A 22565-nucleotide genomic window follows, 5' to 3' on the forward strand; every position below is an offset into this window, starting at 1 on the left:
AGTTCATCTGATGATTGCGGGAGGAAGGGCGGCTCCATCGCCGAGACCTCATGTACGAAATCATGTAGTACCACATGGTATTGCGCAGCCGAGCCGCCCTGCCACAGTAATACAACAGTGGGTAGAAGGCAAGAGGTTAAACAGCAGCCTGCAAAACCAAAAGAAGCATCCGAGTATGCCAACACATCTACTTCTACTGTAGAATTTAGTGAACATGTGCACAGACAACCAAGTTGCCACCTTGCAAACTTGTATTTCTGACGCCTGATGGCAAAAGGCCAAAGAGGCACTCAGTGCCCTAGCAGAATGCGCCTTCACAGGGAAAGATGGAACCTGACCCTTAAAAGAATACGCCTGTACCACTGTCTGCCTGATCCATCTGGATACGGTCACAGCAGATGCAGCCAATCCCTTCCGAGGTCCTTCCGTGATGACAAAAGGAGAGTGATTTCCTGAAAGACTCAGTAACCGCCAGACAAACCCTAATTGCCCGAACCACAGCCAAAGAATGCAAGGCAATTTCCTTGGGATGCTTGGGCCTAGGACAGAATGAAGGCAGCACAATGTCTTCATTCAATGGAAAATTGGATTTTTGTAAAAACTTACCGTAAAATCCTTTTCTCTGAAGTCTATCAACAGACGCAGCTCCATATCTTCATTACGATTAGGTTATGCTTCTCCAATCAGGAACACTAGGCAGAAAAAAAAAAAAAAACCTTTACCATGCCCATGGGGCTTTCCCTGCAGGCACACACTGCTTTAGATTGCAGTTTTATTGCAAGCAGTGTTAAGAAGACAAACGACCCCATACACTCAAATGTAGAAGGGTGGGTGCTGCGTCTGTCAATGAACTTCAGAAAAAAGGATTTTACGGTAAGTTCTTACAAAAATCCAATTTTCTCTATCATTTATCGAGAGACGCAGCTCCATATCTTGATTACTATTGGGATGTCCCAAAGCAGTATAGACATGAGCGGTGGGAGAACAACGCAAAGAAGAACGTAATTTCCCAAAGGCTAAACTCAGCCAACCAGGTAAAAAAAAGGAGCTCACCCAGGAAAAACATACACCCTCAAAGAGAACAAAAAAGATTCTCTTTAAACAGTGGCCTGCACTTTGCGGCCAAAAGAGGCATCTTTGTAGAACTTTGTAAAAGTATGCACGGATGACCAAGTTGCCGCCTTGCAAACTTGCACCACAGATGCTTGATAGCGAAAGGCCCAAGAAGCACTCAATTCCCTAGTAGAATGTGCCTTCACAGGTAAAGGAGGAGCCTGAACCACCGTCTGCCTGATCCATCTGGATGTGGTCCCAGAAGACGCAGCCAATCCTTTACGAGGTCCCTCGGTAAGGACAAAAAGAGCGTCTGATTGTCTAAAAGACTCAGTGGCCTACAGGTAAACCCTGATCGCCAGAACCACATCCAGAGAGTGAAAAGCAATTAACTTAGAATGCTTAGGTTAGGGACAGAGTGAAGGCAACAAAATGTCTTCATTCAAATGAAAATCTGATATCACCTTAGGAAGAAAAGACTGATTAGGTTGAAGTGCCACTTTATCTCTGTGGACCACCAGATAAGGTAAGCGGCAAGACAACGCCGCCAATTCAGAGACTCTGCAAGCAGAAGTGATAGCCATCAAAAAGGCAACCTTCTGAGACAATGAAAGCACAGAAATCTCCTGAATGTACTGAAAGGGGGACTTTTGAAAACAGACAAATTGGTATACTGGCGCAAAGAAAAGAAAGGGAAACCAACAGTTGCTAACATACACAATAAAAATGTCTAATGCACATATACACATGAAAAGTCCATATAGAGTCCATATGTATAGAAAGTCCTTGGGCACTGAAGGCTGCTCTGCCGTCACACATGAGAAGAAAACTTGTAGGGTACTGTAGAAAAAAGACAGGCGCCACTCTAAGTGCAGTAAAGAAAGTTTAATGAGGTAGGTCAATACACACCAAAATACTCACAATTGAGCAGGTGAAAAAGGCAGTATATAACATATTAACTGGTCCGTCCATGAGGTGGATTCGTCCGGGTGTCACAAACAGTCAGTAGTACTCCGCTGTAGCCGATGGATGTCGGCACTTCCTGGATACTGGGGACACTGAGGTGGATTCCGGCGACACTCCCCGGTCGTGACGCAAGGACGTGATGACATAGGCAGGCGACGCATTGTCTGAGCATACGCTCCTTCCTCAGGCCTCAAACTAGAACTCTTTTTTCTACTTTTGAAGAACAGAGAATACCAGATTTAGAACCTACAGAGGGACCGCCTCAGGAGAAGCCATATGGCGCACTCCCTGAATGAAAGTACGAATCAAGGCATGCGTAGCTAACGGGCGTTGGAAATAGATAGCCAAAGCTGACACTTGGCCCTTGATAGTGCCCAAAGCCAACCGCTGTTCAACCCCTTTCTGTAGGAAGGCCAAAACCCTAGCAATGGAAAACAAGCAAGGGTTCACCTTTAGAGATTCACACCATGAAATGTACGATTTCCACGTACGATGATATATCTTACAGCGTAGGAATCACAGAGTCAGAATGACCTCCATCTCTCAACATCTGGCTTTCAACAGCCATGCCGTTAAAGCCAGCGACTGTAAAGCAGGATGGAAGATCGGGCCTTGAAACAGCAGATCTTCCCTGAGAGTAAGTCTCCAAGGAGCATTAGAGACCAACCTTACCAGGTCTTCGAGGCCAGTCTGGGGCCATCAGAATGACCGGAATCCTTTCCATCTCTACCCTGCGTAGAAGTCTTGGCATAAGTGTCAGTGAAAGGAAAGCATACATCAGTTTTCAAGGAACCACCAGTGCATCCGTGGCGTCGGCCAGAGAATCTCAAGACCTGGCTACGAACCTCTGCACCTTCTTGTTGAGACGACAAGAAAATAGATCAACCTCGGGCGCCCCCCACCGAACAAACAGGAGATGGAACACCTCCGGGTGTAGGGACCACTCCCATTGGTCCAACACCTGACGACTCAGATAATCCGCTTGCCAGTTTTCCACACCTGGGATGTGTAGCACAGGAACAGCTGGAACAAACAGGTTCCGTCCAGGCCAGAATCTCGGCCACCAAAAAAACACTTGGTGCCCCCTGGTGATTGATGTAAGCCCCAGCCGTGGCATTGTCTTCATCGCTCTCAGCTCCAAAACATTTATCAACAGTTTGGACTCCTCTGCTGTCCAGGTTCTCTGGGCACAGAGCTTCCCCAGTATCCCGCCTCACCCTAACAGGCTGGCATCTATGGTTACCACTGTCCAAAACAACTGGAGGAAGGACTTGCCGTGGCATAGTGCTGGTGACTGAAACCAATACAACAGAGCAGATTGTGTCTTGTGGCTCAACTGAATCAGTGTCCAAGGACTTTGGATCCTTGCTCCACTTTTTGTAAAGATCTTGTATGTACCTGAGCAAACAGAACCGCCTTGAAGGTTGATACCATCAGACCCAATACCAGCATGCAGGTTCTCAGAGAGGGCAAATTGGTTCCCAACAGTAACCAAATCACCTCCTGCAACTTTTGCAGCTTGTCTGGGGGAAGAAAGACCCTCGCCATGGCAGAGTCCAGAGTCAGGCCCAGATAACCCAGTCTCAAGGAAGGTATCAGAGCTTATTTATTGAAATTGATGGTCCACCCGAACTCCTGCAGGGTTTGAACAGTGATCGTGAGGTCACTCATCAGGACTGAATGTGAGTCAGCTCTCAATAGATCGTCCAGGTACCCCAGTATTGCAATCCTCAATTGGCGCAGCAATGCCAACACTGGGGCCAGTACCTTGGTAAAAACCCTGGGGGCGGAGGCGAGACCAAAGGGTAACACCACAAATTGATAATGCTCTTCTGCTACTGCAAAGCGAAGAAACCGCTGGTGTCCAGCGTAGATAGGGATGGGTAGCTATGCGCCGTTGACATCTATTGAGGCCAAAAAATCTCCCTGGTGTAGTGACGCGACTGCAGTGCGTATGGATTCCATCTGAAACTTCTATGCCCGCACAAAGCGGTTCAGGGCCTTGAGGACCAGGATGGGACGCACCTTGCCCTCCTTTTTGGGCACGGTGAACAGGTTTAAATAAAACCCTTGAAAGGGTTCCTGAGAGGGAACTGGCACAATCACCCTTTGCGACAGCCAATCGTGTACCTCCCCTCGCAAGTTCCTTAACCGGTCTGGAGATAGGTGAAGATTGGACGGGAAAAACCTGTCTGACGGTAGAGGCCGGAATTCGATGTTGTACCCCGAGCGGATGAGTTTGTGAACCCACTTGTCCTGAATCAGGTCCATGGTTCCGGAAAGAAGCAAAGACATCCCCCCACCCCAAAAATGGGTGAGGGCATCCCTTCACGCAGATGAAGATTTGTCTGCAGATCCAGGCAGACCCGCCTTTGATTTTCCCAACCATGGCTTCTTGGAACCCCCAAAAGACCTGAACCGTTTACCTTTTTCTTGCGACCCGGAGACACAAAAAAGCCGCTTATGGGCAGAGAAGGAAGGCCCCCGCTTAGAACATGGTGCCTTACCCTTAGAGGATTGAGGTAGAAAAGTACTCTTTCCCCAAGTGAGACCTTTCATCAACTCATCCAGAGAGGATCCAAACAACCTTTCTCCTGTAAAGGGGAGATCAGCGAAGACCTTTTTGGAAGCCTGGTCCGCAGACCAGTTTTTAAGGTACACCATGCGTCTAATAGCAATCTCCACTGCCAACACCCTGGCCACTGGGAGAGCAGCATCCAGGGAGGTATCACACATGAACACCAAGGCTTGAGCCAGCTGGGGAGCCGTTCAGCTTCCAAGTTTGCTTTTAATAGCTTAACCTATTCAGCAACTGTCTGTGACACCAGAATGTACACAAAAGTAGTTTTCAATATGGAGCCCGCTATCACGTGTGAATGGCAGGATAAAGACTTTACCCGTCTATCCATGGGGTCTGCAAAAGTCAAGTGATTCCTCCACCGGAACCACAGTAGACTTATTTGGTCTGGAAACTGGGTGATCCACCTTCGGTGGTACAGACCACCTAGTGGATACTGCATCTGCAAAAGGGTAACGGCATTTAAAATGCTTAGGCACCACCACCAGCATGTGCTTGATGCGCCATTATTGTTCATCCACAATGGCATGAAAAATATCAGGACAAGGGAACACCTTGCCTGATTTCTGAGATTTGCGGGAGCCAAAAGAGACACCTGCGTACCCGACGCTGTAGATTCATCAGCAAATTTTAGAGTTTATCACACTGAAACTATAAGAGCTTCCACCAAGGCACGTTCCCGTACTGCGGCTGATGAGGACAGGTCTTCTTCACCGTCAGAATGTGAAGACCTCGACCCTGTAGGGTGGGGTGCGTCTGCTATGGCCATATCTGCCTTGGAGTCTGAGGACACTGCCAATGAAAAAGAAGGCAGAGGGCGTTTGCGGCTGGCAACACTTGTAATTACAAAATCAGCTTTTTCACAATGCCTGATGTCAAAAGTAAAGATTGGGCTATGACTGTGACCCAGAAGGGTTCGAAGCGGCACCTAAGGGGTCTGTAGGAGTAATTTAATCCTAGGACTCCATTTTAAACTGTCAAGAAAAAAGTGCACTGTCCCTTTAAGAGTCGCCAAATCGCGATCTCACCGCTATCTGAGCGGGCTACTAAACCCCAGGCTAGTATAATCTAATAGAGTGCACAAAAAAACCCACAGGGAACCCCATAAAAACGTTACCGAACCACTGATGAGACTGCCAGCATGCTCTGTGAAAACGAAAGTGAAACTAATCTACACAGGAAAAGGAAGGAACAGCCTTTGTCTTTGCTAGAATTAAAGTGCCATGCTGCTCGCCTGTCCAGCGATCGTGGTCACAGGAAAATGGCCGCCCTATGCATTCCTATGGGGAACTAACAGAAAATGGCTGCCCATGTAACACAATGGGAAAAAACACATGTATCCACAGCAAAATGGCAGCCCCCCACTGCGCATCATGCAGTCTCCAGGACCCCCAAAAGGGGTCCCAGAACATCAGGCATCAGAGGGTCCCTAGGAAAGGACCCCACCAGGATCAACCACCCCCATCAAAAAAGGGCGCCACAGTGACCGCAATATTTCTGCCCCCCCCCCCCCAAGTTAGGAACCTGCACAGGGTAGGGGAAAAAAATGGAGGGATTTGGGCCTAGTCCTCCCGAGAGGCCAGGGGAACCGAGGGAGCCCCGAGAAACCGACCATTCCAGGGATAGGGCCCATGTCCGCTCTGAGACCACTAGAGGTTTTGGGGGGACCATTACTCACCATACGATACTAGGTGGGCGCAACTCCAAAACAGATCACCTCCCACCTGGGATGGGGTGCTGTCAGCTAGAAGGTAAGCCGCAACTCAGGGCGTTCCAGGTCTATCGCGACCCAGCGAGATGGTTCACTTGTGGCGAGGACTAGTTCTGGACTATAATCTGCTCACACTCGCTCGGCAGGCTGGGAGATCTTAAGGATCTAGATTATCCAGTTCGAAACCACAGCCAGCTGTTGCTTGTAGTTCTCCAGGAACTAACTAGTGAAAATAAAAAAATCACATAATAATAAAAATCCCTATTTACAGCGAAGACCTAAGTCCCATCAGGGAGCTAGGTCCTATTCCTGAAACTAGGCAGAAACAAACTCCAATCTGAAGCAGAGTGTGTGGGGTTATGCCTGCAGGGACAGCCCTATGGGCGTAGTAAAGTTTTCTTTCCTACCTATTGCCTATTGGAGGAGCATAACCCAACGGTAATGAAGATATGGAGTTGCGTCTGCCAATGAACGATAGAGAAATCAGAAATCACCTTAGAAAGAAACAACTGATTAGGTGGAAGTACCACTTAATCTCTGTGGACCACTAGAGAAGGAGAATGGCAGGACAGCGCCGCAAATTCAGACTCTGGCAGAAGTAATAGCCACCAAAAAGACTTCCTGCTTACAGTGTAAGCAGAGGAATCTCCCTGAGTTTTAAAAGGGGGGTTTTTGAAGAACAGACAGTACCAAGTTAAGATCCCACAGAGGTAACAGGATGGAAGATCGGCCCTTGAGAGAACAGATCTTTCCTGAGAGGAAGTCTCCCAAGAAGCATCAGTGACCAACCTTACCAGATCTGCATACCAAGACCGGTAAGGCCAGTCTGGGGCCACCAGAATGACCGGAATCCCTTTCTACCTCTATTCAGCGCAGAAGCCTTGGCAGAAGTTTCAGCGGAGGAAGTGCATAGATCAGCCGATACGGACTCCAAGGAGCCACCAGTGAGTCTGTGGTGTCGGCCAGAGGATCCAGAGACCTGGCTACAAACCTCTGTACCTTCTCGGTGAGCCGAGAAACTAACAGGTTCAGTGATTGACAGATCACCCACCAGAACTGAGTGAGGACCTGCTCTTAAGAGGAGATTTGTCTTAAAAGGACAAAGCCCCCTATAAAGTGGAAGAGGGGACCCTCTGTGACGCAGATGCGCAGGCAAGGTACCCCCACACAACAATGCCCCTACAACGCTTCCCAGGTAAAGGGGGGCACCAGGCAGTTCATATGTCCACCCTCCTGAGGTCAGCAGCTCAAACAGCTTTGTCAACAGCTCGGTCAGCTCAGTTAGCAGCTCAGACAGCCAGCCGCAACTAGGCCGCAAAGCCGCGCCCTAAATTTGGGGCCCGATCCGGTTGCTAGTCCGCCGTCAGCTCGATCAGCAGCTTGGTTAGGAGCTCGGACAGCCTGATCAAATTTTTGGCCTGATCCGGCCGTATGAGGCATTCGCCGGTCAGCTTGGTCAGGCACCTCATCTCGGTCAGGCACTTGGTCAGGCACTCGGTCAGCTTGGTCAGGAACTCTGACAGCTGCGAGTAGGCCACAAAGCCACTGACTAAATTTTCGGCCCGACCCAGTCACATGAGGCGCAGACTCGCGGATGAAGAAACATCCGCTCCCCCTATAACCTGCGGCCTATAACGACCGCAGGAAGCCCAAAGGAATCCCTACCCAAGTCACTAACCACCAGAGGGCTGGGAACTTGCTCAAAGACCCCCGTGTGTGATCTGGACAGCCCAGGCAGCAAAAACTGCATCCACCCCCCTTACTGTAGCAAGTGGCAAAGCCAGCTCCTACCTAACCCGGGGGGGTGGGGGGGGGGGCATGGGGGTAGGTTGGGGCCAAAAGACCACCGTAACTGTTAGAGGGGCTGGGGGAAATGGAAGGGAACCCAGGAATCCAACCATCCCAAGGAGGGGCCCAAGTCCACCCCTAGACTGCAAGAGCTATGAGGACACTACTCGTCATACCATCGACAATCGGGTGGGCGCCATTCCGGACAGACTACCTCTCCACTCGGGGTGGGGGTGCTGACGGCGAAGGGACACACTGCAACTCAGGCCAAACCAGAGTCCCGGTGAGGTGTTTCACTCGCGGGCCAGCCCCTGTCCATTGTCGTGGCCTAGCGCGGGGCTATAACCTGCACACTCTCCCAGGCAGGACTGGTGGACCTTAAGGATCTAGGATATCCAGTCTGAAACCCAGTTCGGCTGTTGATTGCAGTTCTCTCAGGAACATAACTAGCTAAAAAATTTAAATTTTAACAAAGGTTAAAATAAAAAAACAAGCTAAGACCGAAGTCCCAGCCTGGAACTAGGTTCTACTCCTAAACTAGGCAGAAACAAACTGAATTCAATTGCAGTGTGAGTGGGTGTATGCCTTCAGGGACTGCCCCATAGGCGTGGTAAAGTTTTTTCCTAGTGTCCTGTAGGGGGCAGCATAACCCAATGGTTAAGAAGAATATGGAGCTGCATCTGTCAATGAACGATAGAGAAATTGGGGTTTTGTACTGACCTGGGATTTTGGAACCTCAAGAAATGTGATAGGCAATCAGAAAGTAAAAGCTGTGTAAATTTCAGTATATATACACCATAGTTTAAAGACGCTAAAACTTTTGCAATAACTGCTCTTAGCCTAAGACAGACACAATAGAGACAACCGCTTTAGCTACTGATAAACGCTAAAACGCAGATGCCTGTCCCCAGAACTGAAAATGCTCCTGCCTCCTCCATTGCAGAGCCTGCAGCATGGCGGTCTCTCTTGGGCCAGGCATCCTTGAATGCTTCTGCGCTGGCCTGGGACCAGAAATAGGCATTGGCCCCCTGCCCGTGTCCAGAACTGATACTGCACGCCCAGCTGGAAGCACCGCCTCCCCCCAGAAATTACATCACAGGCATTCCCAGACGCTGCTGAACACCAAAAACATGGCCGCTGCCATGCAAAAGACATGATGTGCTGCAACTTTCAGGTAGTACTGGCTCACCCTGAGCACTAAAGGGGGAGAGAGGAGCCAGGAACAGCCCCCCCCCACCCCCCACCTGGGACACGCCTGGAGGACCCTGCTGCAAAAACAAAGGTAATAGGAAGCCTCTCTCAGGAAGAACCTGAAAGAATGCAGTCCCTACAGGCCCTGTGTGTTCCTACCTGGCTGGAGAAAACATGATAACTAAGGACTGTGGGGAGAGGCCTCCAATTTATAGTCTATATTGGGTGTGTGTTTCCTGCGTGAGGAGGAGGATCTAAGTTCTCTCATGTGCTGTCCTAATAGACGTTTTGAGAAAAATGATTTAAATTTCATTTGGGTACAGTGAGGAATGACTGAGCAATTGCCGATTAAAATAGTGCAGTGCTGAACAGCAAAAATGGTCTGGTAATGAAGGTGGGTAATCCTTCTGGAGCGCAAGTGATTAAACATATATTAGGCCCCTTTCACACAATCAGACCGATCGTGTCTGCCTGTAGTTTTTCAGGCAGACCCGATCGAGCCACCCATCATCCTCTATGGAAAGGCGGATGTGTCCACTGACACCCACCTGGCATCCGATCCAACAAGATTCGCTGAAAACAGACGCATGGTGATACGTTTGTCATCCGTCCAGCGGGTCAGGTGAAAATGGACAGGTTGTCCATTTTCATTTGATTCCCCCATAGAGGAGAGTTAGACTCTGACAGGTGCGTCTCTGCACAGTGAGTGGAGACAGACCTGTCATCGGCTGAGCAAGCGGAATCCATCAAAATGAATATGACCCATGTGAAATTGGCTCTAAGAGCTGTAGTTATGAGCCTAAAGAAAAACAAGGTAACACTGGTAGTAAAATTAAACATGTAAAACACTCACCCCTAGGTATTAAGGGAGGGGTGCAGACAAAAACTACATGAACAATCGTTCTGCAAGAAAATCAAGGGAAAACCGCTACATGCTGCTCAGTGGTAGATGCATTTGTATTGGGTCACAACTGTGGTTAAAGAGGTTGTAAACCCCCATGAAGAAGAAAAAAAGGCATAGGCAAAATACTAGCTCATTATGAAATACCTGCTTAGAACAAAGCCCTGCAGCAGCTCTCACATGCCACTGACGCGGCTTTGTGGGCTCTGGCGCTGTGATTGGCCGGAGCCACGTAGTCACCCCTACGCATGCACACGGGAGCCACCGATCACGGTACAGGCGGCCGTTCCTTCAGAGTGCATGCACCGATGACGTAATCTGTCGCAATATACAGTAAATATCTCCTAAACTGTGCAAGTTTAGGAACTATTTACAGTACCTATAGGTAAGCCTTATTACAGGCTTACTTAAAGGGTACAAACAAACAAGGGGCGTTTACTTCCTCTTTAAGGGCTTGTTGGCTCGCTTTTATTGAACAAAAGTAAAGTTAACAGAATATGAACAAGTAGCAGAAAAGTAGCAACACTGCTGCTTTGGTCCATCAAGCCATCTTTCCCAGTTTCCCCTGTCTCTGGGTTTTCCTGGCTTACACAGCTTTTAGTCGCAGACCCTCAGTGCACGACACAATAGTGTTCACTTGTTGCTCCCTGCAGCCACTGTAATTCCAGGTGTCAGATTGGTCGATGCAAATGTGCCCTTGCTGCTTCCTGCAGCATAGGCTCATGTCCTGGCCTCTCAATAGGACTTTTCCTGACACTTCAGCCTCCCTCACTCCTACGAAACTCAGACTCCCTCAGCTTCCCTGGACTTGTCTAGTCCCTTCACCTTTTTCAATATCCTAGAGTCATTTAGCTGTCTCGATTCTGCCAGTCCCATGGGCAAGAAATCGCTCCAGCATGTAGTGCAGTCTGCTGAGTGGTCAGTGGACAAGACGTAGTGGCAAGACAGTCAGTGGGCACAACATAGTGGCAGGGTGATCAGTCGCTTACTGCATAGCTGGAGATGGTAGACTTTCCCAGGTTGCTATCTGCACTCCTCCTCCTTTCCTACCTTCAGCTGTGGAATCAGCCAACTTAGGTAGAAGTGGAAGTGGCAGCCACACCCATCAACTCTGTCTACCAGGGGAGATATTCAAGAGCCCAAAAAGGTAACCTAACCTAATAAGGTGATGGGAGAGTTAAAGGCAGCCCCCAGCCAGCCCCTGCTGACCCGATCGTTGGTCTAGCTAGGCAGCGTACATACTTACATTTACCACCATTTAAATAGCTGCAAGAACTGGGAAAGTGCAGCTGTCCTAACGGCTGGTATCTTGGGACACAGCCTGGTACAAAGCAGTCTCGGGACAGCTCAATAAAAAGGTAGGATTGTTTGCAAATATGTAATAGTATACAGAAAATAGTCGGTCAACTACAATCGGTGTTTAAAGAAAGCAGTGAATTTCTGCAAAATACACCAACCTTTAGCAAGGTTTGTTTGATGTTCAGGAAATTAACTTGTGTAGATGGCATGTTCAAATACCGAGTCAAACATTCTTTCAAAGATGATGTTCGATGAGGAAGGAAGCCACCAGTCTCCATGGAAAACAGGTACACGTCACCCACCTTTTTAATAAGCCCAAAAACATTATGATAAAAAAGATGTACAGGATTGGCACAATATAATACAAACATGAGCTGTAAATATTATACTGTATAGAACTTCACACATACAATTTCAGAAGATATAAATAATTCCTAAAAAAAAAAAAAAAAGCAAATGACAAAATTTAGGGTTCATGTTAATGGCCATGTTTTCAATGCAAGTGTTTGAATGATAAACACAGTGTTTCACAAGAAAAAGTAGCAATTGACCTGCTTTGCCTGCAGTTTAAATATACCTCAATAGAAAATGCTGCATCCAAAAGAACACAATGCAATGCAGATGTAATGCACACTCTCTGAACTGCCTTAAGTACTCAAAGTCAATGGAATTTTGCTGGTCTGCATTTGACACATGTGTTCCAAACCTACGTCAAAATCATGAAAAAAGCACGTCAGCATGAGCCCACAATTTGTATAACTCAGTAGCGTTATATAAATTATTACTTTCATTATTTTTAAAGCTTGCCACCACACTTTTTTTTTTTTTTTTTTTAAGGTTTAGAACTGGTCAGGTTTCAAATGCTGCATCCCTAAAGAAGAAGTTTATGAAAGTGTTTTGTTCACTGACTCATTCCGTGTTTCCCCCCGAAAATAAGACCGGGTCCTAATTTTGGCTACAAAAAACACACTAGGGCTTATTTTTAGGGGATAAACAGTAACTCACCCTAGCTCCACCGCACTGTGGGAAAATAAAGAGCTAAGTGTCGGTGCTCAGGCTGAACGTCCAAACCAAATGTTATATGAATAAAGCCGGCACACTATTTTTAGGGGATGCCTTTTTTATTTACGATATATACGACAACGATTTTAAAGTGGTTGTAACCCAAAAAAAAAATATCCTGATCCTTTAAAGCACAATAGACAGCATAGTGCTTGAGCTGTGTTATTTACCCCTCTCTATGTTCTAAAAAAACGTGGAATAAAACAATTTTTTAAAAAAGTGTCCCTGGTCTTCTCTCCCCCTCTCCCATCAGCTCAGGAGTCAGCACCATGACATTCTGTAATCCCAAAAAATAAACCTTGGTCAAAGTCATTGAAAAATGATGTATTCCGTTTTGTTAAAAGAATATAAAATGTGCAGTGTGTCTCCTTTTATAACTTTGTTGTGGAAAATAAATGGATTTTTGTAAAATCTTACCGTAAAATCCTTTTCTCTTAGCTCATTGACAGACGTAGTCCTCGGTGATACACCACCTTCGGGTTATGTTGCCTCCACAGGAGCAGGACTAGACAGGAAATTAAAAAGCTCTGGCCACACCCCAGGGGCAGTCCCAGAGGGTATATCCTCTCTCTCTCTGCCTCAGCAAATCAGTTATGTGAAAAAGCAGTCTTTAGAGATTTTAACCCAACTCAAAAAACAGAGGGGCGGGGACTACGTCTGTCAATGAGCTAAGAGAAAAGGATTTTACGGTAAGATTTTACAAAAATCCATTTTTCTCTAGCGCTCATTGACAGACGTAGTCCTCGGTGATACACCACCTTCGGGACGTCCCAGAGCAGTATCACAACTGAGGGGTGGGAAAATGGAAATCAAATCCCAATCTAGAAGGCCCAACCGGTGCCAACTAGAAGTTTACAATGCTCATCCTTAATGATGAGACTCAACAAAAAAAGAGAAAATTTTTTTTTTTTTTTTTTTTTTCAAACAGAAAAAACCCTCGAGGTAGACCACCGGTCTCCTCAAATTGCGGCCTGCAAAACCTTGCGGCCAAATGAGGCATCCGCCGATGCCGTCACATCAATTTTATAGAACTTTGTAAAGGTATGTACCGACGACCAGGTGGCCGCCTTACATACCTGGACCACTGACGCCTGATGGCGAAAGGCCCAGGAAGTACTGAGCGCTCGAGTGGAGTGCGCCCTAACAGGGAACGGAGGACTCTGACCCTTAATAGAATAAGCCTGTACCACCGTCTGTCTAATCCATTTGGCAATGGTCGCGGCAGATGCAGGCAAACCCTTTCTGGGGCCATCCGTGATCACAAAAAGTGAATCCGTCTTACGGAATGATTCCGTAGCTTTCAGGTATACCCTGATTGCCCGAACCACATCTAAGGAATGCAACGCATGTTCCCGATGATGCTTGGGCTGAGGACACAAGGAAGGTAGTACAATATCTTCATTCAGATGAAAATCTGAAACCACCTTGGGAAGAAAAGATGGCTTAGGATGAAGTACTACCTTATCCCTATGAATCACTAGGTATGGTGACTGGCATGATAATGCAGCCAGTTCTGACACCCTGCGAGCAGAAGTAATAGCCACCAAGAAGGCCACCTTCTGGGATAAAGTAAGCAAGGGAATCTCCCTGATGTTTTCAAAGGGAGGTTTCTGTAGAACCGACAAAACCAAAGATCCCAAGGCGGTAAGGGCGCGCGGACTGGAGGAGCCAGGTGCCGCACCCCCTGGATGAAATTCCGCACCAAGGACTTGGTAGCTAAAGGTTTCTGAAAGAAGATTGCTAATGCTGAAACTTGACCCTTGATGGTGCTCAAGGCTAGCTTCTGCTCAACCCCTTGTTGCAAAAAGGCCAATATTCGAGACACCGAATAGGTACGTGGAGGAAATCCTAAAGATTCGCACCACGCAATATAAGTTTTCCATGTGTGATAATAGACTTTGCTGGAAGTCGCTTTCCTTGCTTTAATAAGGGTAGGAATGACTGAAGCTGACAAACCTCTGTCCTTCAGTACTTGGGTCTCAATGGCCAGGCCATTAAACCCAGCGACTGTAAAGCATGATGGTAAATTGGTCCTTGAGACCACAGACACTCCCTGAGACGAAGTTCCCACGGAACGTGTACGACTAACATGTCCAAGTCGGCCAGGCCGGCTTGAGGAGGCCAGCCTAGAATTTCTAGGACCACTGGCGCTGATTGAATCTGAAACAGGCGTCCCTAGAGGTATCTGGCCCCGACCATCCGAGAAAGTCTGGTCGTTTTCTGTTCCCACACATTTATCAGATACCTGATAGATATCAGGAAAGGTGATCTTTTCTGGTTGAACCTCAGGGACCGAAGTCACCCGACTAGAGGCTACTTGGCCTATCTGGTCAACCAGATCCGATTCCTGTGAGGTATCGGGACTAATCTTGGGAAAAGGTAAAGGAAAAGATCTATTCAGGGAACGGTAACTACCGCTTCCTGTAGTACTTAAATGTTGGAAGGGAAGAATCGCACCGGTAGTGGTGGTTGATGCTCGATCTAATGTCCTGAATACCGGTGAAAACGTCCCCCCACCCTGAAACCGGGTGGGGGCGCACCTTCAGGCTGTGTACTCCTTTGCTTCGGGTTTGGCTGGGTTGGTCCCCTTCTTGAACCCTCCTGGAGGAGTCTTGCCTTTCCCGCTAGTACCAGCCGGGCGCCCTTTATGGGCGGTAAAGAAAGGTCCTCGCTTGTTGCGAGGTCCCTTAGCTTTAGCAGCCTGTGGCAAAAAAGTGCTCTTGCCCCCAGTGGCATCCTTAATGATTTCATCTAGGTTGGCCCCAAATAGACGATTCCCCTGAAAAGGGAGATTTGTCAAGGTCTTTTTGGAACCTAGGTCAGCTGACCAGCATTTTAACCACAGCACACGTCTGAGGATCACCGCTGTCTTAGATGCATGCCCTAATAAGGGAGTAGTGTCCAAGGCTGCGTCACAGATAAACTGTAGCCCTTGTATAATCTGTTCCATCAAATCAGATGTCTCCTGGGGAATATCTTTTCCCCTAAGATCTTGGCGTACCATTTTCGCCCATTCCGTAAGTGTCTGGGAAACTAGACCAATAACAATTACTGGTCTAAAAGCTGACCCTATCAGAGAGAAGATGGTGCGGGACTCTGCTTCCATCTTTCAATCCACCGGATCCTTAAAGGACGAAGTGTCCTCCACTGGAATAACCGTGGCTTTATTCAGCCTGGAAATAGGCGGATCCACGACTGGTGGTACCGTCCATTTCTTAATGATGGATTCCTCAAACGGATAGCGTCTAGCAATACGCTTGGAAATAGTAAAGGTACGTTTAGAATGCTCCCATTCTCCTTTAATCTGATTACCGAAACATTTAGGTACAGGAAAAGCCTTCATCGTCTTGATGGGCTTATTAGTACCAAAAGGAATCTCTGTTTCAGTTGCCTCTGCCGGTAAAGCCTCAAGTTTTAAGGTTTCCTGCACTGCCACAACTAGTGCGTCCACCAATGCTTCTTCCTGAATAATAGCAGGAGAAGAAGCGTCCTCCTCACTGTCTGAGGGGGCTTTACCTGGGATAACAGCCCTTGCAGAGGAACCTGCAATTGCCGTGACCACCTCTGAATCTGAGTCAGAGGTGTCAGATGGTATAGGGGTAGGCGGGGGTCGCTTCCTTGACCCCCGTCCCTGACAGGCCGCCTCCACCCGAGCCACCATAGACTCCAAAATTGCTGTAAATGACTCTATACTCTGTGCACCGGCGGGTCCCGAGGCCCCCTCGAGGGAAACAGGTGGGGGAATATGTGTGGCAGGGTCCATAATAACTCCAGTTACTTCCTGGATAATATAATTCAAAAGTAAAGAAAAAAACTTTTTTTTTTTTTCTGACCCCCGGCGCCACAAAAAAGCCCCTTAGTGTTACCTGCTTAGGGATCCCTATCGATCGAGAGAGAGAGAGATAGACCCCCAGGCTCACCACTAGATGCTCAGAGTTAAACTGCAACAGCTTACAGCGCTGTCTTGACAAACAGGAAGTCTTTTGGCTGGCTGCCCAGGAAGAAAGGAGGCGGCTCCGCCCCTCTGCACGCCTTCCGGCGCCTCCCCCAAGCTCCACGAGGTGTAGGATCACCTCAAACATGGCCGCCCCCATGCTGGAGACACGAGGCTACGCCAAAATGGCGGCTCGTGCGATCCTGCAAGAAAAAATGGCGGCGGCCTGCTGAATGGCGGTGTGCTGCAGGGCACACAACACTGTCTCTGCCTGGGGATATGGCGTGGTTGGCGGTATCGGCCCCTGGCGGACCGCATGGCCGTTCGGGAGGCCTGCTAATAGCTGGAGATCTGATTTGGAAGGCAGTCTACATGTCCGTGGCTTCTGACTGGTAGGTAGCTTATACTAAACCCATAAGATTCCCAGAATGCCACAGATTACATCTTTTAAACATGTATACAATAGATTGTTAGCTCCCAAACCAAGCCTCCTGGCTTTTTGTACACAAAAAATCACACTCAAAGTAGGGGGATCTGTGACATGTTATAGGACAGAAAGGACTCTTTCTTACCATACAGAGAGGGGCCCGCGTTCACCACAAAACCCGTCAGGGGGAAAGGGGGAACATACTACTCACCATATCGGAACCAGGCGGGCACCAACTCCTGACAGTACCCCTCTCCACCGGGGCGGGAGGGCTGTCGACCGATACGAACGCCGTGACTCATGGTCTTTGGCGTTTCAGCGAGACGTTTAACTCGCGGGTTCAGTCCTTTTAACGGGACTTTGTCGCGGCCGACCCAGCGCGGAGCTATGGCCTGCACGCGCTCGTAGGCTGAACTGGGGTGACCACCGGATCTCAACATCCAGCCCGTCGCCCAGTTCAGCTTTCTTGCTTGAAGATCTCACAGGAACACTGGAGAAAAAGCTGTCTAAAAAAATCCTTTAAGAAAAAATTTTTGCCAGGACCTCAGATCCCAGCAAGGTGTCTAGGTCCTTACTCCTAACTAGACAGAAAATAACTGATTTGCTGAGGCAGAGAGAGAGAGGATATACCCTCTGGGACTGCCCCTAGGGTGTGGCCAGAGCTTTTTAATTTCCTGTCTAGTCCTGCTCCTGCGGAGGTAACATAACCCGAAGGTGGTGTATCACCGAGGACTACGTCTGTCGATGAGCGCTAGAGAAATAAAACTTTTTTTTTTTTTTTTTTTCGACCCCCAGCGCCACAAAAGCCCCTTAGTGTTACCTGCTAGGGATCCCTATCGATCGAGAGAGAGAGAGAGAGATAGACCCCCAGGCTCACCACTTGATGCTCAGAGTTTAACTGCAACAGGTTACAGCGCTGTCTTGACAAACAGGAAGTCTTTTGGCTGGCTGCCCAGGAAAAAAGGAGGCGGCTCCGCCCCTCTATACGCCTTCCGGCGCCTCCCCCAAGCTCCACGAGGTGTTTGGATCACCTCAAACATGGCCGCCCCCATGCTGGAGACACGAGGCTACGCCAAAATGGCGGCTCGTGCGATCCAGCAAAAAAAATGGCGGCGGCCCGTACTGAATAGCGGTGTGCTGCAGGGCACACAACACTCTCTGCATGGGGATATGGCGTGGTTGGCGGTACCGGCCCTGGCGGACCGCATGGCCGTTCGGGAGGCCTGCTAATAGCTGGAGATCTGATTAGGAAGGCAGTCTACATGTCCGTGGCTTCTAACTGGTAGGTAGCTTATTCTTAACCCATAAGATTCCCAGAATGCCACAGATTACATCTTTAAAACATGTATACAATTAGATTGTTAGCTCCCAAACCAAGCCTCCTGGCTTTTTGCACACATAAAATCACACTCAAAGTAGGAGGATCTGTGTCATGTTGTAGGATAGAAAGGGACTCTATCTTACCATACAGAGAGGGGCCCGCGTTCACCACAAAACCCGTCAGGGGGAAAGGGGGAACATACTACTCACCATACCGGAACCAGGCGGGCACCAACTCCTGACAGTACCCCTCTCCACCGGGGCGGGAGGGCTGTCGACCGATACGGACGCCGTGACTCATGGTCTTTGGCGTTTCAGCGAGACGTTTAACTCGCGTGGACAGTCCTTTAATGGGACTTTGTCGCGGCCGACCCAGCGCGGAGCTATGGCCTGCACGCGCTCGTAGGCTGAACTGGGGTGACCACCGGATCTCAACATCCAGCCCGTCGCCCAGTTCAGCTTTCTTGCTTGAAGATCTCACAGGAACACTGGAGAAAAAAAGCTGTCTAAAAAATCCTTTAAGAAAAAATTCTTGCCAGGACCTAAGATCCCAGCAAGGTATCTAGGTCCTTACTCCTAACTAGACAGAAAATAACTGATTTGCTGAGGCAGAGAGAGAGAGGATATACCCTCTGGGACTGCCCCTGGGGTGTGGCCAGAGCTTTTTAATTTCCTGTCTAGTCCTGCTCCTGTGGAGGCAACATAACCCGAAGGTGGTGTATCACCGAGGACTACGTCTGTCAATGAGCGCTAGAGAAATCTTATTTACAGTTCCGCTGGGCGTTCATGTGACCCAAAGGAGCTCTCCTTCCCTGCCTCAAATACTGCAGAGGAAAGGGCCAAGATCCCCACTGATGTCAGCTTGGAGCGGTTGGAGCATTGGAGAGGGAGGAACCGCTGATGTCCTCCAGGAGGAGAGGAGAACATATTCGGCAGGTCACATGAGCGGCCAGCTGCGTTTTAAAAAAGTTATTTTTCACAATATAGTTACAAAAGGAGACACACTGGACATTATAAAATCTTTTTTTCAAAATGGATTACATGTTTTTACAAGGACTTTACTAGGGCTTATTTTCAGAGTAGGGCCTATTTTGCAGCCCTCCTCGAAAATACTAGGTCTTATTTTCGGGCTAAGGCTTATTTTCGGGGAAATTGGGTACAACACACCTGCAGCAGCTTTTAGCAACTCTTGCTTTGTCTAAATATCAGCCCAAAACAAAAATAAACACTCCACATGTAATTTGCAATGCTAACAGGAATTGAATTTGGTGCGGTCTATTTGGACTATCACTCAATGCAAAGTAACACAAACACAGAGGGAATGGAGGCCTGTGTCCTATACTGTACTCCAAGATATGGAATTTACAGGAAAGTAAAACAATCTGTTTATCCTAATCGTACAATACAGGACACAGGCTGGATAATCACAGACCTAGGGACGTCCCCTAACAGGACACAGGCTGGATAATCACAGACCTTGGGACGTCCCCAAACAAAAATGAGAAAGGTGGGCAACAACAAAGCAAAACAGAACTGTGCCAACGGGCCCAATAAAACAGAAAAGGGTCACTGAAAGAATCTTGTAGGTGAAAACTGCATCTAAAGAGACCTGGACATCCAGCTTTTAGAAATGTGTTAACTGGACACCAGTTAGCAGCCTTACAAAGCTGAGCAACAGATGCCTAACGGTGGAATTCCCAGGAAACCATTACCAAACCGGTGAAGTACAGTTGTAAGGGTACTAGGGGCACAAAATCTTTGAATGTATCTGCAATGAGCGGTCGTAACCACCTGCAATATTACAATCTGAGTCAGGCTATCCTTTTCGAGACACTCTTGGCAGGACAAAGTCTGTTTTCCATACAGAGACTGTGGCTTTCAGATAGATTGACAGGCCTTACTATGTCCAAAAAATGTAAAGCAATTTACTTGGGATTCTTGGGATTCTTGGGAGCAGGGCACAAGGATGGCAGGACAACGTCTTCATCACTAGGGGGAAGGCTGATACCACCTTAGGGAGAAAGGAGAGTTTTGGACGAATATTTTGTGTCTGTGAAGGATTAAAAATGGAAAGAGGGCCACTAACTCTAATACAGGTCTAACAGACTTATATATCTAACAACGCATGAAGGAAGTACCGGCCCCACCTGCAAAAGACGTCCGATACTGGGACTCAGAACTCCATCACCTGGCTACTCCAGGGAAGCCTTCTCCTCCTCCAGTGATGATCCCCCTCTATGAAGCAAAAACAGATCCCTGGAGTGGGGAAGCGGGGGAACACCCATCAGGCATCAGGGGGAAGCTGGGGTGGCGAAAGACTACAAGTATACCCTAATTATCAGCAAGAAATAGAAGACGGGGCACCAAAGCCGCCAAAGTACTCTGCTGCGTAAACCCCAGTGTCTACAAATATACTGCACAGGCAGCCATGGTTTCCCGCAGTGTCTCATTGCTGAAGGGAAACACCACAAATGAGGAGCCGGCATTCCTTTTAAAAGTTGTAAGGCAGTGTTTCCTGATCAAGGCAAGGGGCCTGGTCGATGCTTTCCTGAAAGACGCTTGGGGGAAAATGTTCCATTTGTAAAAGAGATAGGGGGAGCACAACATGTCCTTTAGGGTGAAGATAAGATTTAAGAATTTTTTCATTATACTGTATGCACTTTAGGACTCTTCTCAAGTACCCTGAAAGTCCCTCACATTTCTTCTCCAATATATTGCTTATACTTGGGATGTTTGTACCATTCAGAATGAACAATCCTAGGTCCATATACGCTCTTTATGCTAACTCAATTTACCACTGTCCCTCAAGACCTGTGCATCAAAAGCCATGGTGTTAAAGCCAGTGACTGAGAAGTAGAATGATACTGGGGGCCTTAGGGCAGCAGAGATCTTCTATACTTAATCTAGGGGTTTAAGTATGTCTGCATACTAGGTTCTTAGAATAATACAAACTGGATGGAAGAGATAGTTTAAACTGAACCAAGTCCAAGAGATTACCAGAGCATCGGATGCCAGTTCTAGAGGATCCTTGGTCTGTGCCTCAAAGAGGAGCAACTTGTTGTTGAACCTGTAGGCCAGTATGTCCACATCTGGGGTCCACCATTTTTGACATAGGATATGGAATACGTCAGAATGGAAAGATCATTCCCCTAGGTCCAGGCATTGACGGCTGAGGAAATCCACCTTCCAATTGTCCACCCTAGACTAAGCTCTGAATTATGGATTTTTTACTGCTAGGTTTGAAAGTTTAAGCACTCAACAAATGCAACAAGTCAAACTCAAATATCCAGTTTCTAGATAGCTTAATGGTTTAACAAATACTATTCAGGAGACAGGAAAAGGTGTAGGGCCTGTGACAGGAAGTCAGGTAAATCTGTGGATGTAGTCACAGACAGGAGATACATTTCCACCTGGTTTAGAAAATTCACCAATTACTATAGGGTGTCGGCTGCAAAGGTAGCCAGAACTGTCTAAGGAAGTTGAAAGGCCTTCAGCTGTTCGGAATGAGGAAGTTAAGGCCTCTATAATTTGTCCAAAGGAAGTCCTATTGATTGCTGCCTCCTGACGCCGTGTGGGCTGGGGAGAGGAGGACAGTCAGATGTGTGCCTCCCGACGCTGTGAGAACCTGGGAGAAGGATTGCTGCCTCCTGACGCCGTGTGGGTAGCGGAGGACAATCAGATGGGTGCCCCCTGAAGCTGTGTGAGCATGGGAGAAGACCTCCTGGAGCGATGTGCGCTGAGGAGGGTAAAAAAGTGTGAAGACTACTCAAGGTGAGAAAATGAACTATTTATATGTGGAAGAAATAAATGAACTGTTTGCTATGTGAAGAGACAAGCAAAGGAATGGATGCTATGTGCAGAGACAAACAAAGGAATGTGTTCTATGTGAAGAGAAAAGGGACATGTTCAATGGACATTTGTTGTGTGAAGAAAAAACATGAACTATTGAGTGTCTGCTGTAGGATCAGCAACGTTTGCCCAACAGTAGGTTGGAGACAGACTCCGTAGGTAGGTTCCTGTATGTGAGAAGGTAGCAGCCCACCGTGGCAAGAATTTATTTTGTGTTTTATTTTTATTTTGCTGTTTTTGAGGCTTGCACTTGTGTGAAGTAAATTGCAAGAATAAACCAAACTGTTGTTTGCAACCACTTCTCGGCTATCTTAATGTGTAACGAACCCCCCCAAAGGGGCATCCATACCCGCCACCGAGCTAATCAATCCCACAGGCCGAAACAACTAATCGATTGTTGTCAACTATTTTCATAATCGATTCGTTGGTAGGTCAGCCGATTGGTTGACCTACATACAGAATGCATTATTTATTTACATATAAAAT

General features: G+C 47.8%; 1 protein-coding gene across 1 annotated transcript in view; it reads right to left on the reverse strand.

Moving 5' to 3' along the window:
* Positions 1 to 22565, reverse strand: part of EXD1 (exonuclease 3'-5' domain containing 1) — a gene marked incomplete at its 5' end in the record, with an annotated part of 442032 nt that overhangs the window by 80966 nt on the left and 338501 nt on the right. The window contains one exon of the mRNA XM_082242816.1: positions 11646 to 11789. Coding sequence (XP_082098942.1) covers positions 11646 to 11789 — 144 coding nt within the window. The remainder of the gene's footprint in view (positions 1 to 11645; positions 11790 to 22565) is intronic.

Source organism: Pelophylax lessonae (genome assembly GCF_965119305.1).
Source record: "Pelophylax lessonae genome assembly, chromosome: 13".
Taxonomy (NCBI): Eukaryota; Metazoa; Chordata; class Amphibia; order Anura; family Ranidae; genus Pelophylax; species Pelophylax lessonae.